The sequence below is a fragment of the Camelus dromedarius genome, chromosome 3 (genome assembly GCF_036321535.1).
Source record: "Camelus dromedarius isolate mCamDro1 chromosome 3, mCamDro1.pat, whole genome shotgun sequence".
NCBI classification, from domain to species: domain Eukaryota; kingdom Metazoa; phylum Chordata; class Mammalia; order Artiodactyla; family Camelidae; genus Camelus; species Camelus dromedarius.
The window spans coordinates 31,455,163-31,468,920 of record NC_087438.1 but is presented as its reverse complement, the minus strand read 5'-3'; the positions used below and the strand labels follow the sequence as shown (position 1 = coordinate 31,468,920).

General features: G+C 37.1%; 1 protein-coding gene across 1 annotated transcript in view; it reads left to right on the top strand.

The window, feature by feature from the left end:
• HCN1 (hyperpolarization activated cyclic nucleotide gated potassium channel 1) overlaps positions 1-13,431 on the top strand; it is a 323,656-nt gene extending 310,225 nt beyond the window's left edge. The window contains exons 7-8 of the mRNA XM_010974280.3: positions 8,138-8,302; positions 11,526-13,431. Of these exons, the coding sequence (XP_010972582.3) occupies positions 8,138-8,302; positions 11,526-12,385 (1,025 nt within the window). The 3' untranslated portion in view covers positions 12,386-13,431. The remainder of the gene's footprint in view (positions 1-8,137; positions 8,303-11,525) is intronic.
• The last annotated feature ends 327 nt before the right edge of the window (positions 13,432-13,758 follow it).

Genomic DNA, 13,758 nt, shown 5'->3' with positions numbered 1-13,758 from the left:
AACCTGTGCGCATGATTATTTCACTCTAATGTCCTTCGTCCCCCCTCCCCTTCCTTTCTCCCTGTCCTCTCCATCCTCATGGCCTGAACAGTTTAATTTCTGCACCTTGTTCAGAGCCTAAGGCCTCTCATGCCACCTGAGGTGTGCAGAACTATACGATGACAAATGATGTAGTATCTGTATTTTTAGAGTTTTATAAACTTTAAAGTCACTAGCAGAAAATGTAGCTTGGAAATCATTCTCAAGCTTTTGTTACATATTGTGCTTGAATTTCTAGTTAACTATAAGCTCTTTGAGGCAGGATCAGTGTCTTTCATTTCTTTTATATTTCCCATAGTTTCCTGCAACGTGCCGGTACAAGGAAATCATTCGTTGATTTGAATTCATGCTATCCCTTGATTTCCATTTCTTTTCACCACCTTTTCCCAACTTATTTTAAACAAGGAACCCTGTTTTTGCTTTAGTGCTCACAGCTATAAGAATTCATTTCCCCAAAAAACTTGCATGATTGGCGTGACCTAAGAACTTGGTAGAAATGCAGTCTCAGGGCCCACTTCAGATTTATCAAATCTTAATCTGCTTTTCAGCAAGACATTAATATGTATAAAGTGATTATTATGCAAATTAAAATGTGGGGAACACTGCACTTAAGAATCTAGTCTGAATCAGTTGACCGTTGATTTTTTTACATTAAATAAATCAAGAAAACGTGTATTTAAATCTTATTTTATCATTGGTATGTATATGTGTGTTGTGTGTGAAAAAGAGAAGCTAGAGAAGAGAAGTTCTCTTTAACTAGGGGAAATATTGGAGACAGACAACTTTTTTGCTGCAGTAGACTCATTTCATAAATATCTAGTGAATATATTCTCTATTTAGACTACTTTTTCTGCTGTACTTTTTTTTTTTCATTTTTGTGTTAAACCACATAGGAAAACAGAGCTGTCAAGATACCACTTCAGAAAACACATGAGGTATCTAAGAGCTGAAGTCATTTGATGAATCTTTTAAAAGCTGGCTGCTTTTTAAAGGCATTTATAATTCAAGGTGTTTGATTAACTTTTAAAGAGTTGAGTGCTGGTAGGTTTAAAATCAGAAGGAAAGATTTGGAGTGGTCTGGTGGATTTTGAAAGATGGATAGAAACAGGAAAACTGTGGTCTTACTTTTCTTAGCTTTGATATTTTTATGTGATTTTTGTTCCAATCACATAACAGATCACCTTTTATCTTCTGGATATCACGCGGGCTAACACAGAGCTAGCAGTGATTGTTTCTCATCTATCCAATAGATAGTCTGAAAATCACTGAGATGGGCCATAAAGTACTTTAACTTGCCAATGACAAGAAATATATATATATATACATAATAGAGTTCAGTTTATAAACAGTATTGTGTAAAAGTGATTGTATACAGATATTAGCCATTAGAAGGAGTCCCAATGGAATTTAAAGACTCCTCAGATATCCTAAGGTAGGGGAAGGGGTGAGAATTTAAGGAGTGAAAAATATAAACCTTAATGGAAACCTCCACATATCCAACAGGATGAAACAATCGTGTCATAAACGTGTTTATAATCAGTAGGAACCAGATAAAAGATAAGAGCGATGTAACATCTAGTGAATAGGACCAACACTCCTCAAGGAGATCTGGCTCTTTGGGATGCTGTGTTCAAATGTGAGCACCCTGTTTTATGAAGGATGTTTCCAATCTGGTGTAAGTCACTCTGCTTCTCATTAATTGATTGACTCATTCATTCCTTATTTCATGAACCAAGTGACAATGTGTGACATAGTACATTTCTATGGTAAGGACTAGACATCGCAAATGTGACTGTTGAACTTTTCATTAAATACCTTATAGTTTAGTGTAGAGAAATAGCATATAAACAAATAAGTTCAATAATGTGCTGTAGGGGCTAAGATGCAAGATGATCAGAGTGGACACACAAAGATGAATTCTACCTGGGGTAATTGAGAAAAAGTGTCCATCGGTGTGAAGCCTCGTACGTGAGACAAGTCTAAAGTATTGGGATGATTAGTTCATGAACAAGTTGTTTATGGGGGGGGGGTGAGAGATGATAGTTATATTTCACAAATTTGGAGAGTTACTTGATACATGAAGTATTACTTTTTCTTTGGTTCTAGCAAGTCGAGCCAAAAATCAAAGGAAGAAAATACAGAGAGAAGAGAAGGAACATAAAGAAAAAAGGAAAGGAACTCATGTTGTAACAGTGCCCATACTGTACGAGGCTTACACTGGGCACGTTAGAGGCACTGTAGTAGTTAAACCTTGGCACGTTAGAGGCACTGTATTAGTTAAACCTTGTAACAGTTTTGCCAATGTGTAACTTGTCTGAGGCGTTGCTACCAGAGTCAGTACTCAGAGCCCGAGGTGATCATCCTGATCCTGTGTTTTAAGAGAAATAAATTGACCAGACATATGGCGAGAGCTAAGATTTGTTTGACAATGCAATATCGTTAAATGACTAATCATAAATAATAGGATAAACAGCAATAGAGGACACCAGTAATTGTGCATGTATGAGTGTGTCCCCAGAAATTGAAATAATCAATTATATCTTTAGAAAAAAGCAAAATTGGGCAATTCTGTTTATTAGAGTATTTATCGTGATATAAAATCTATTTATATATAATAGGCTATAATATAAGATCTGTACTTGAAAATATGTTATATCTAATCTCTTTTTTAGAAAGTTATACAAAATGTGAAATTTTTCAAAATACATCAAATACTACAAAATTTACATCTATTTTGTTTTATCCTTCTCTGTTTCTTTAGATCCTTATTCAAATCCATTTGACACTTCTACCAGCCACATTTGGTACACAGACTGATTTAAGTCGGATGTTACCATATCGTATGCCACAGAGGTGACATTTTACTAGTTCACTAGTACAAATATAGAAACATTACAACTACAAATAGAAAATGAAAAAGTGATATGTCCTCTTGCACATTATTATGAGACACTGGATTAGAAACCTAAGTGGTTTCTAGGAAATTAGTATTTCGATGCACAACAGAGGATTACTTTTATTTCATGATTATCAGATACAAAAGAAGAAAGTAATTTTTGCTTAGGTTGCTATGAGCGGCTGAATACAAATTTTCCCATAAATTCTAGAAACTCAGGTTACCTTTCATTACCTTACAAATTTCTGCAATACTTTCATGATTAACTCTTGTGTTACCGCAATGTCAAAATCTGTTTTAGAGGTCAGAGAAATATTTCTGAATTGCAAAATTCTTGAGGCCATTTGCCTTGCCTTATAAAACAACCATTTTTATAGGTGGCAGTAATGTCAGGTGGGCTGAAATGTTCATAGTCAGGTTAGCTAATGTCAGCAAAAACAGCGTTGGGTGGTTGAAATAGCTTATCCCCTAAAGACTATCAAAAGCGTATACATACACAGTGTGGCAGGCCACGTTTAATCTCCCGGGACACACTTCTTATACTGTTGAAATTGGAAGTAGAGATTTCTAATATTCCTGTGATGGGATTCATTACTCTCAGTTTTCCTCTTGAGTAAGTGAAATAACTTACCCAGGAAAGAAAATAACTTATCTTGTAAAGAAAAACAGGAGAATCATGCAGAATTAAAATTAGTACGCCAAGTTCCCATTACTTGTGCACTTAATTATAGTCTAGAAATTTACTTCCAGAAGAAGGGACGTATTTCCAAATAAACTTCCACTAAGATTTTTAAAGCAGCAGTTGCACCACTAGGAAATTCCTAGTTGAGTTCTCAGAGAGTAAACAGACAAGAAAAAAATAAAAAAGCAGAAAGACTGAAACAACAAACAGGGTCTAGAAAATAAGCCAAAAGACTGCTTTAAAAAGGTTCCATCTGTAAGCTACACTCAGCTGGTTCTTTGGGAGTTCAATTTTACTTCATTTTATATTTTATTCTCCTTGTGAAGTCAATCTGAGCACCCAAAAGCAAATTAATTTTTAACCTGGTGAGTAAGGACATACCTACTTTGAAGAAAACATAACCAAATCCTCTGTATACTTTCTTCATTATATACATTGCGCAAAAACCTCGAAGATACACCGTGCTGCTTAGGAAAAGTACATAAAGCACTTGGCAAGTTCTGTTACAAAGGGACGATGCCCAGCAGGGGAACCAAGACATCTGTGTCATCAGAAACTGAAGGCTAGAACTTACTGTCAACCTCGAGTTTGTCCGCTATCACTGTAGTCATAAGCATTTTAAAACAATTTTCTCTGGGCTCAGGACTCAAGGTAGCAGGCACTTCGAGGGATAAAATAATGTTACTGTGTGGCTATTGTCTTTAAAATGTCTTAAACTCACCAGGGAGATTAGATCAATGTTTAGGAAACAATTAGAAAACACAGTATAAGAAAATTAAAATAGTGATAAACTAATATATACACAATTTCTAAGGAACCTAAGGGAAAGTATTAGATACAGATGTACAGATGACTAAATTGTTTTTTTTTCTCTCTGTCCTTTACCCAAGCACACACACACATATATACATACACACACACACACACACACAGTAAATATACAAAAACTCAGTCTGTAACACCTAACACAGGACTCCCTTCACTCAATACGTGAATCCCCAAAATAACTTAATATCAACAGAAAATTAATTTTGAGAGAAACATCTGTTCCATTCATATTGAATCTAGGAAATTTGGTTCATGAAATCTAAGACTCTTTTATGATCAAGTTTACTTTTTCTCATTGCTAAGTGTGTGATATTGTTTATTTCTGTTCGTGGTGGTAATAAAGAATATGGAGGCATTAAAAGGAGAAGGGACTAATTAAATTGTTTTTCACACTGACTAGTGGCTATTTCTGTTCTTATGGATATGCCTTCATTTGTTCTGTTCCTTACTAAGAAATTGCTGAGGGGATGCTGAGAGATAATGGCTGAAGAGCTTTGTGTGGGGAGTGAACACAGCTCATTCGGTAACATCTAAAAGGACTTTGCTAGTGTAAATCTATATTTAGCTCTTAGTTTTTCCATGGGTGATTGAAACTCATCTTGTAGAACATGTTGCTTTTTTGTTCACTGATTCAATTCAGCAAACATTAAGTGCCTACTGGATGCCACAGAGGCACTAAAGATATAAAAATCAATGGAACTTTAGATATCAACTAAGACTGAATGAAGTCTGAAGTATTGTGGATTAAATGTTAATTTATTGTTAATCTCCTTTCCCACCCACTGCTCCAAGCAACCACTAACCTGTTATCTGTTACTAGAGATTTGCCTTTTCTAGAGTATTTATATCAGTGGAATCATGTACTATGTGGACTCTCATGTCTTGCTGCTTCTACTATGTTTGTGAAACATACTGAGGTTTTTCCATGTTGTAGTATACACTCATCGTTCAAAACCAGAACTCTTAACAACTATCAGAAGATAGAGAATATTACATCCAGAACAGAAGAGGAGGATATAACGAGAAAGCAACAAACATAGGAAAATGGAAAGCATTTGTAAATTAAATAAGTGCCAAAATAGAAATACATTGAAAACAATGAAAACTAAAGTTGAGGAAATTTCCAACACTAGTAATCACTATTAGTAGCTTTGTTTATATTCCTTCAGATCTTGTTTTTTTTTCTATTCTGTGTTTTCCTATTCTGTGTATTTCCTATTTCCTTAGATATTACTTTTTAAATAACATTTTAAAAGTGAAAGTTATATACAGCCACAAATAAAATTAATTTATATAAAAGAAAGTTGAACAAAGACAAAATGTACACAGTATATCTTCATAAAGGAATATTTTCCAACCAGAGCAGTGCATATCGGTAGATTTTATTGTCGTCTTACTCGTACTATATGTGGTCATTTTTATCATGCTGTAGTTATAATCTTGTATCCTGCTTTTCTCACTGACGCTTTCATGACCATTCTCCTATTAACACATAGACTTTAAAAGCTTTACTTTTTACAACTGCCACATAATTCATCATGAATCTTAACCTGTTATTTAAGGCATTCTCATATTTTCAGATGTATAAATAAATGCATAATGTATATCACCATGTAAACAACATTGTTCTGATCACAAACTGTTTCCTTAGGCTAGATTGTCATGTGAAATTCCTGAGTTAAAGAGTATGGATACTTCTTCAGATCTTTGTTACATATTACTGGGGTTTTTCTGACAGACTTATAACCTTTCTATATGACAATCTGTACAGATTTGAAAGCAGCACTTAGCAATAATACATTTCTCATCTTTTTTTGTCATAATATTGTAATTCTAAATTATATAATATGGCATTAGTACTTTAGCAACACAGGAATTTAATTTTGGGATAGTGTGGAAAATACTTTATTACATTTTTATTTTATATTATTATTTTATTACATTTTTTAGATTACAGTAGCTGAAAAGTGCCATGGTATGATGATATACTTTATCCTCCAACATTGACCAGTAGAGATTCACCTTCCTACCAGTGTGCGTGCACGCACACACATAAACACACAAATATGAACAGTGCACAATATTTTTTCATTTTTAATGGCATTTACTGTTTTCTTTCTAATTTTATAAGCAATGTTTGTTCATTGCAGACAACTAGATATTCATAAAAACATAAAGTGAAAAATAACAATCATCCATAATCCTCATCCCCCAGAAATAACCTTCATTAGCATTTTGATGCATTTGCTCGTAATGTGATCATCCTCCTATTTAGGGTTGCCTTCCCAGGGCTGTGGGTCCTGACTGTATCGCATGTGTGCCCCTCCTACCTGACTCACTGTGCTTCCTTCTTTGTATCTTTAGTTGTAGAAGATCTTTTCTACTACTCTTCAGGTTGTTTTCATCAACAGTTGCTCTGTAAATAGTTGTAATTTTGGTGTGCCTGAGGGAAGAGGGGAGCTCAGTGCGTCCTACTCTGCCATCTTGGCCCCGCCACAATATTATTTATTAAATTTGAAATATGTTTACCAGCATGAACAATAACATAATTAGTGGCTTAGGTGGCAGTTCCTAAAATCCTCTCAATTGCCAGATTGGTCCAGATGCACTTCTTTAGTACTCCCAGAATGCCTGCATTCTCTTTTTCTCACCAGATTGCATTTAAATGAAAATGAAAAGGAACTAATTTTTCTTTTTACCACCAGCAGGTAGGTCATACAAAAGTAGATAGTATGTTTGATTCGTGTTTCCAGCTCTAACATCAAGTACCTAGTGCCTCCCACATAATTTACCCATGAAGTTTATCAACATGGATGGAATTTCTTTAAATAAGTTCATTGGAGTGTGAATTTGGGTCGCTTTCAATAATTATTTTGCTATATTTCCTTCTGCTAGGAGACTGTGCATTTCGGAAACACTTCTGCCATTCCTTTTTTCAAATACGTTATCTTGAAGCAAAATTTTTCAATTAAACAAGCAAAGTCTACAGGATTTTAATAAATTTTGGAAAATGAAATAGAAAATCATCACTTTTTTAATTTAGTGAGCTAATAAGAAAATCCAAATTTGCAACTGTCTGCTTACCTTTTAGTGGGAATCAAAATTTTAATGAAGGATTTTCCTTAGAATTTACTTACATAAAAAGCCACTCTGAGAATTAGGAAAATAATGTTTTATACTGATCTTATTGGAGTATATGAACTACCTAACGCATGCCTACAATGCATACATCTGAACCTGTGATCTAGTTTTGCTTGATCATAGGACTTTCTAAGCCAGTGATTTTGAGCTCCCTTTGGTTTCTGTCTTCCAGAATTCATAAACTTCTGTCTGACCATAGTCTCCTCTTGTTTTCAGCTCCGTTTTGGATTTATTATTATTTTTCCTGCATTTTTTTTGGTTGTTATTTCAGAGGGATTGGAATGGGAGCCTAAAGAAAATAAAGTTCTTTCAGCCTTACCTTTGTACCAAAAGCCTCAATTATTTAAATTTTTTTTTTCAGATTAACTGTTAGCAATTGGGTACTTTTAATTATCAGAAAGGATTTCCTGATAAAGTAGAAAATGTTGCTAATCATTGATTTCTCACATCATGAAACTTTTTTTTTCTTTTTTTTTTTTTTTAGTTCTGGGAGGCTTTAACGGCCTTTTGCAGAAAATTACCAAACAAATCGTTCTTTCTCATCTTTTTAGAGATTTGCCTGCTGACCAAGGGACGCCGCACTGCCAGTGTCCGAGCCGACACATATTGTCGTCTGTATTCTCTTTCCGTGGACAATTTCAATGAGGTCCTGGAGGAATATCCAATGATGAGAAGAGCCTTTGAGACGGTTGCCATTGACCGACTAGATCGGATAGGTACTCTGCTTAGTTTTCTTCTCTGTGCAAAATTTAGTTTTAATCAAGTGGACTGACATATATATATACATAATTTCAATTATAAGTCCCAAATGCTAGTTTATAGATTGCTTCTTAATTCGCATAGAAATAGCAATTAGCTCTAGCCATATTTCTAGAAAGATCTGAGGCTCTATCTAACTTTCTCTTCTAACTATTCTAGGTTTGTTTATTCATTTCTGTTTTTACTAGCTACACAGTCTGATTTCCCCAGTGATACCAAAACAATTTGAATCTTAAGGTAAAAGCAATGAAAAAAATTCTAGATTGCATTAAAATAGAACTAAAAATACAATAGTATGAGTCTACATTACAAACCCAATTTTATAACAAGATTTTTAAGGATCAACTTTATATTTTATTCTTATATTAAGAATTGAGAACTTGTGCATTTTAATTGTCTCAGGAGAAACTTCTTGAAATGTTTGTAATACAGACTCAAGCAGAAAAAGCCTTAATAGAAGTACCCACATAGATGCTTTACTTTGCACAGATCAACTTATTTTAAAGTCTTCTCTGCTCTCAGATAAAAATATGTAAGTTAGACCTTATTAGTTACACTAGTTTAAAGATTTGGATAATTGCCATAGTGAAGTTAGATCAGATGGGCTTGCTGCTAACTTCCCAAGATATGCTGGAACATTCTGATGTCGGTAGGTGGTATGCATTCATTTTCCACACCCAGATCCTCCTGCCTCACCCTACCCTCCTGTGCCCCCTTTCCTTGCTTAACTCTACTCACCTTCCTATCTCAAGTTAGACATCACTTCCCTGTAGAAACCTCCATGACCACCCACTCCCTTACTAGGCTGAGTACCCTGGATATGTTCTCCCTTATCGCTGGGAAATTTCTCCATCACAGCACTGCTTTTATTCTTTAAGCTGCTCTAGCGATGCTAAGCTTTGTGAATGTAGAGATCATGTCTAATTCGCTGTTAATTCACAGTACCTAGTACACAATGAATATTGGTGAAGAGAGTTAGGGAGGGATGAAGGAATCAATGAACTCAAAGGAGATGGGGTTGGGAATCACTGGAAAGTAAACAAAGAGGTACTTCAACTGCTTCGTTCTTATAAAAGGTAAGGACTTCTGATTGATGTATTGTCATGCCAGCTTTTCTCCTGCACTTTACTTCTTTCTTTTCCCCTATATTGGTAGGACAACAGACTGCATAAGGATCTGAAAGTAGATTAGGAGAAGTAAAGGTAGTAATTTGGACATTACCATTAGACATCACATACGTATTAGAAAGTATACTGATAGTTTAGAGATGTAACAGGATGGGTGTGTCCAGGAGACAGTGCCCAAAAAAGAAGTGAGTACATCTGAGAGCATCATTACTTAATTTGAAAATAATTTCCTTCTTTGTGGTATGTTGAGTATTTATGGTAGAACCAGAGACTAATTTCTGAGTGTATGAGTTTTTTTCTAAGCCAGCTAGACATATTTAGCAAAAGCACCAAAATCAGGTTATTTCAATAGAGAATTTCCGTTAATCTGATAGAGCAGCACACTCATCTAACTTATTGCAATTGACTTTTTGTTAGAAAGTTTGCGTGAAGTGGTTTGCAATCAATAATACAGGCAATTAAATTCCTGGTGAGCACCAAGCATTTGCATTCTTAATTCTTACAGGATTCTAACAGTGCTTTAAAAGTTATAGTATTTTTACACAAGGGCCCAGATACTTAAATGATGAAATGCTGACTATTCACATGATCACAAATATTATCCTTCTCAGTTTTGTGGCCATTGCTTATAAATGTATACACTATAGTTAAAGGAATATGCTAGGTAAGCATTTATATTTTCTACTAATGTAGAAGTCTTTGTTCTTTGGGAAATTAAGACAATTCTGTAAAGAGAGGCAGGTAACTATTCATTTCGGTAGCCATTTAAAATGATTACCTTTCCCAGCATCCAAGTAAATTATAACACATACTGCATTAAAAAATATACCTTGTTACTTTAGACATGATACTTTATTTAGTGATAATGGCAAATTAATTTACTTTTCAGTCACTATATTTACCTGGGTATGACTTTATTGATGATGTCATTAAAAAGTCACCGATTTCCCTTTCATCAACCTGCAGTTGATTCTAATTGCCACTTTGCTAGAGAATGTCTTCTTACTGCAAACCACTCCACAGACAAGAGCGGGAAGGAGAGGCCCTGCTTCCTGAGGTCCTCGATGAGCGAGAGCTTGCCATACATGATGCCCCTTGGTCCTCACAGCAACTTTTCAGAAGAGGAAAGATTGTGAAACGCTTCTCAGTCTGGTTGCCCATGAGAACCCCCTGGGGAAATTTGCTTTTAAAGTACTGAAATCTGGGCCCACGTCTGGTTAGGCCAATTTAATTGGCAGGGTGCAGTTGAAAATCAGTCCTTGGAAAGCTCCAGAGATGAGAAGATGCAAGTAGAGTGGACAGTCATGGTGGGGGGCACTGGTCAGAAGCAAAGGCCTTTGCTTCTCAAACTTGCATGTGAGAATCACCTGGGGATCTATTAAAACACAGCATCTGCTCAGCAGGGGCGGGGGTGGGGGCGGGAGCCTTCATTTCCAGCAAACACGCACGGGATACACGTGGCTGGCTCACAGTCTGTAGTAAGTCTGCCATCAGAGTTACTGGTTTCCTTTCCCAGCCCGGTCACTTGGTAACCATGTTTTCTTGGGCATTATTCTTAACTGCGCCCCAGTCTACTTTTGGGTGAAATAGGATTATGAGCTCACCTACCTCAAAGAGTTGAAGATTAAATAAAATAAATCTACCTGATGTCTTGTGTAGAGCACCTGTCACAGAACAAGTGTTCCATTGCCCTCTCTTGAAAAAGAAGCTTTAAACTGAAATCTTGATTCCAGGCTCATCCTGATCCAAAGGCCCTTTTTTCCCTCCCAAGGTAGCCCTCAGGGCACATATCTCCATTTCTTCTGTAAGGTGGCTTTTGCCATGTTACACACTTTTCAACCTGACTTGTGTAGAAGGTAAGATTTCCCAGAAAGATACAGGAAGCGTGAAACGCAGGAGCCACGTTTCTGTTTGGTTTCCGAAGGTGAGTACGTGGCGTTTAAGCCCCTTCCATGAGACACTGCCACCCTTCTGTCTGCAAGGTCACTCTCACTTGGAGTTGCCATCAGTCTTTTGTAGGCTTTCTAAGGGCCTATCTTTCTTTCGCTGACAGGAAAGAAAAATTCAATTCTTCTGCAAAAGTTCCAGAAGGATCTGAACACTGGTGTTTTCAACAACCAGGAGAACGAGATCCTGAAGCAGATTGTGAAACACGACCGGGAGATGGTGCAGGCGATCGCTCCCCTCAGTTATCCCCAGATGACGGCCCTGAATTCCACATCTTCGACGGCCACTCCGACGTCCCGCGTGAGGACACAGTCTCCGCCGGTGTACACCGCCCCCAGCCTGTCGCACAGCAACCTGCACTCCCCCAGCCCCAGCACGCAGACCCCGCAGCCGTCGGCCATCCTCTCGCCCTGCTCCTACACCACTGCGGTCTGCAGCCCTCCCGTCCAGAGCCCGCTGGCCTCTCGAACTTTCCACTACGCCTCCCCCACGGCTTCCCAGCTGTCACTCATTCAGCAGCAGCCCGTCCAGCAGTCCCAGCCGCCGCCGCCCCAGCCGCCGCCCCACCAGCCACAGACATCCGGCAGCTCGACGCCGAAAAACGAAGTGCACAAGAGCACGCAGGCGCTTCACAACCCCAGCCTGACCCGCGAAGTCAGGCCCCTCTCGGCCTCGCAGCCCTCGCTGCCCCATGAGGTTTCCACCATGATTTCCAGACCGCATCCCACTGTGGGCGAGTCCCTGGCCTCCATCCCTCAGCCCGTGACTGCGGTGCAGGCAGCCGGCCGGGGCACTGTCCCCCAGAGAGTCACCCTGTTCCGACAGATGTCGTCGGGAGCCATCCCCCCCAACCGAGGAGTCCCCCCGGCACCCCCTCCACCAGCAGCGGCTCATCAGAGAGAGTCATCCTCAGTCTTAAGTACAGACCCAGAGGCAGAAAAGCCACGATTTGCTTCAAATTTATGATCCCTGCTGATTGTCAAAGCAGAAAGAAATACTCTAATAAACTGAGAATATGCTCAGACCTTATTTTATTCTATCTCCTGATAGATCCCTATAGCCTACTATGAAGAGATATTTTAGACAGCTCTGGCCTACATGCAAAATGTAAAATATATATATATATATACATATACTATTAAATCTATACCTAAAAGTCTCAAGAGAAGTTCAACAGACTTGTTTAGCATTCAGTGTTATATGTCTTCCTTTCTTTAAATCATTAAAGGATTTAAAATGTTGTTGTAAGATTATTTATTTTTAACCTACTTTTACTTAATTCCTTTGATATATGTATTTCTCTATTTTATGAAGAGTTCTTGAATTCAATGGAAACAAACCTCTGGTTTTAAAAAGGCAACTCAAGTGAGCTACTGAATAGCACCAATCAAAACTTATCTCATTAGCTGTCTCTGCATCTAAATTGTTAGTTATTAATTATGGAGGATTCAAGAGCAAATCCCATTTTATAGCTCTAAATTGTTTTTTGGTGCTTTCAATTTTGAATTAGGTTAAAGATCACACCTTATGCTTGGCCGTGGTAGGGGACTAGCATTGCCACCGCTATGACTTTCTCTAACCTCAAATACGTCCACGATCTTTTAGAGAGCCGAGGGGATATTTCTTTTCACGTGTTATCGGACTTTTACCAAGACTCAATCAATGTTAGTTGTAAATAACTTTTCCAACCCAGATAAAAATATCTATTCTGTGCTGTATGAAGGTAAAAGTCATCGTTGAAGAATTTAGTTTTATTGCTTCACTTCGAAACTTAGATTTTAAATTTTACAAAACCTAATTGTGACACTTATTCAACTGTAATGCAATGGCTTGAAACCTACAATATTATTTTAACCTGCAGTGTTTTATGCAAAATTGTATGCTCGATTCTACAAATTGCTTGTATTACACCGAACATCATTCCTTTTCTTCCTTCTTGCCATAATCAAGCATCCGAAAATAGGCCCTGCATGCTTTTTGGGAAAAAAAAAAAAAAAAAAAAAAGGTTCAAAGCAGTCATGTAGGGAAAGGCTTACAGTATTTCTCGTTCTTAGAAAAGTATAACCATTCATTAATTGCCTATCTTAAAATTCCTATAAGGCTGACTTGGATCTCTGACTTAAGTCTAGAAGTGAGGTTTTCACTTTCGTTTAATGTTATTATTATTATTATCATTATTATTAGTATTATTATTTCAAAAATGATTTGTAAACCATAGCTTGATTTGGAGTCACCAGTGTGTTCTATGTCTTCACTGTAGTTGGTAGTTTACAGTGGTGTTAATTTAAAAAAATAAATACACTATAGCATCATGTCTGCTTGGGAATACACACTTTGCT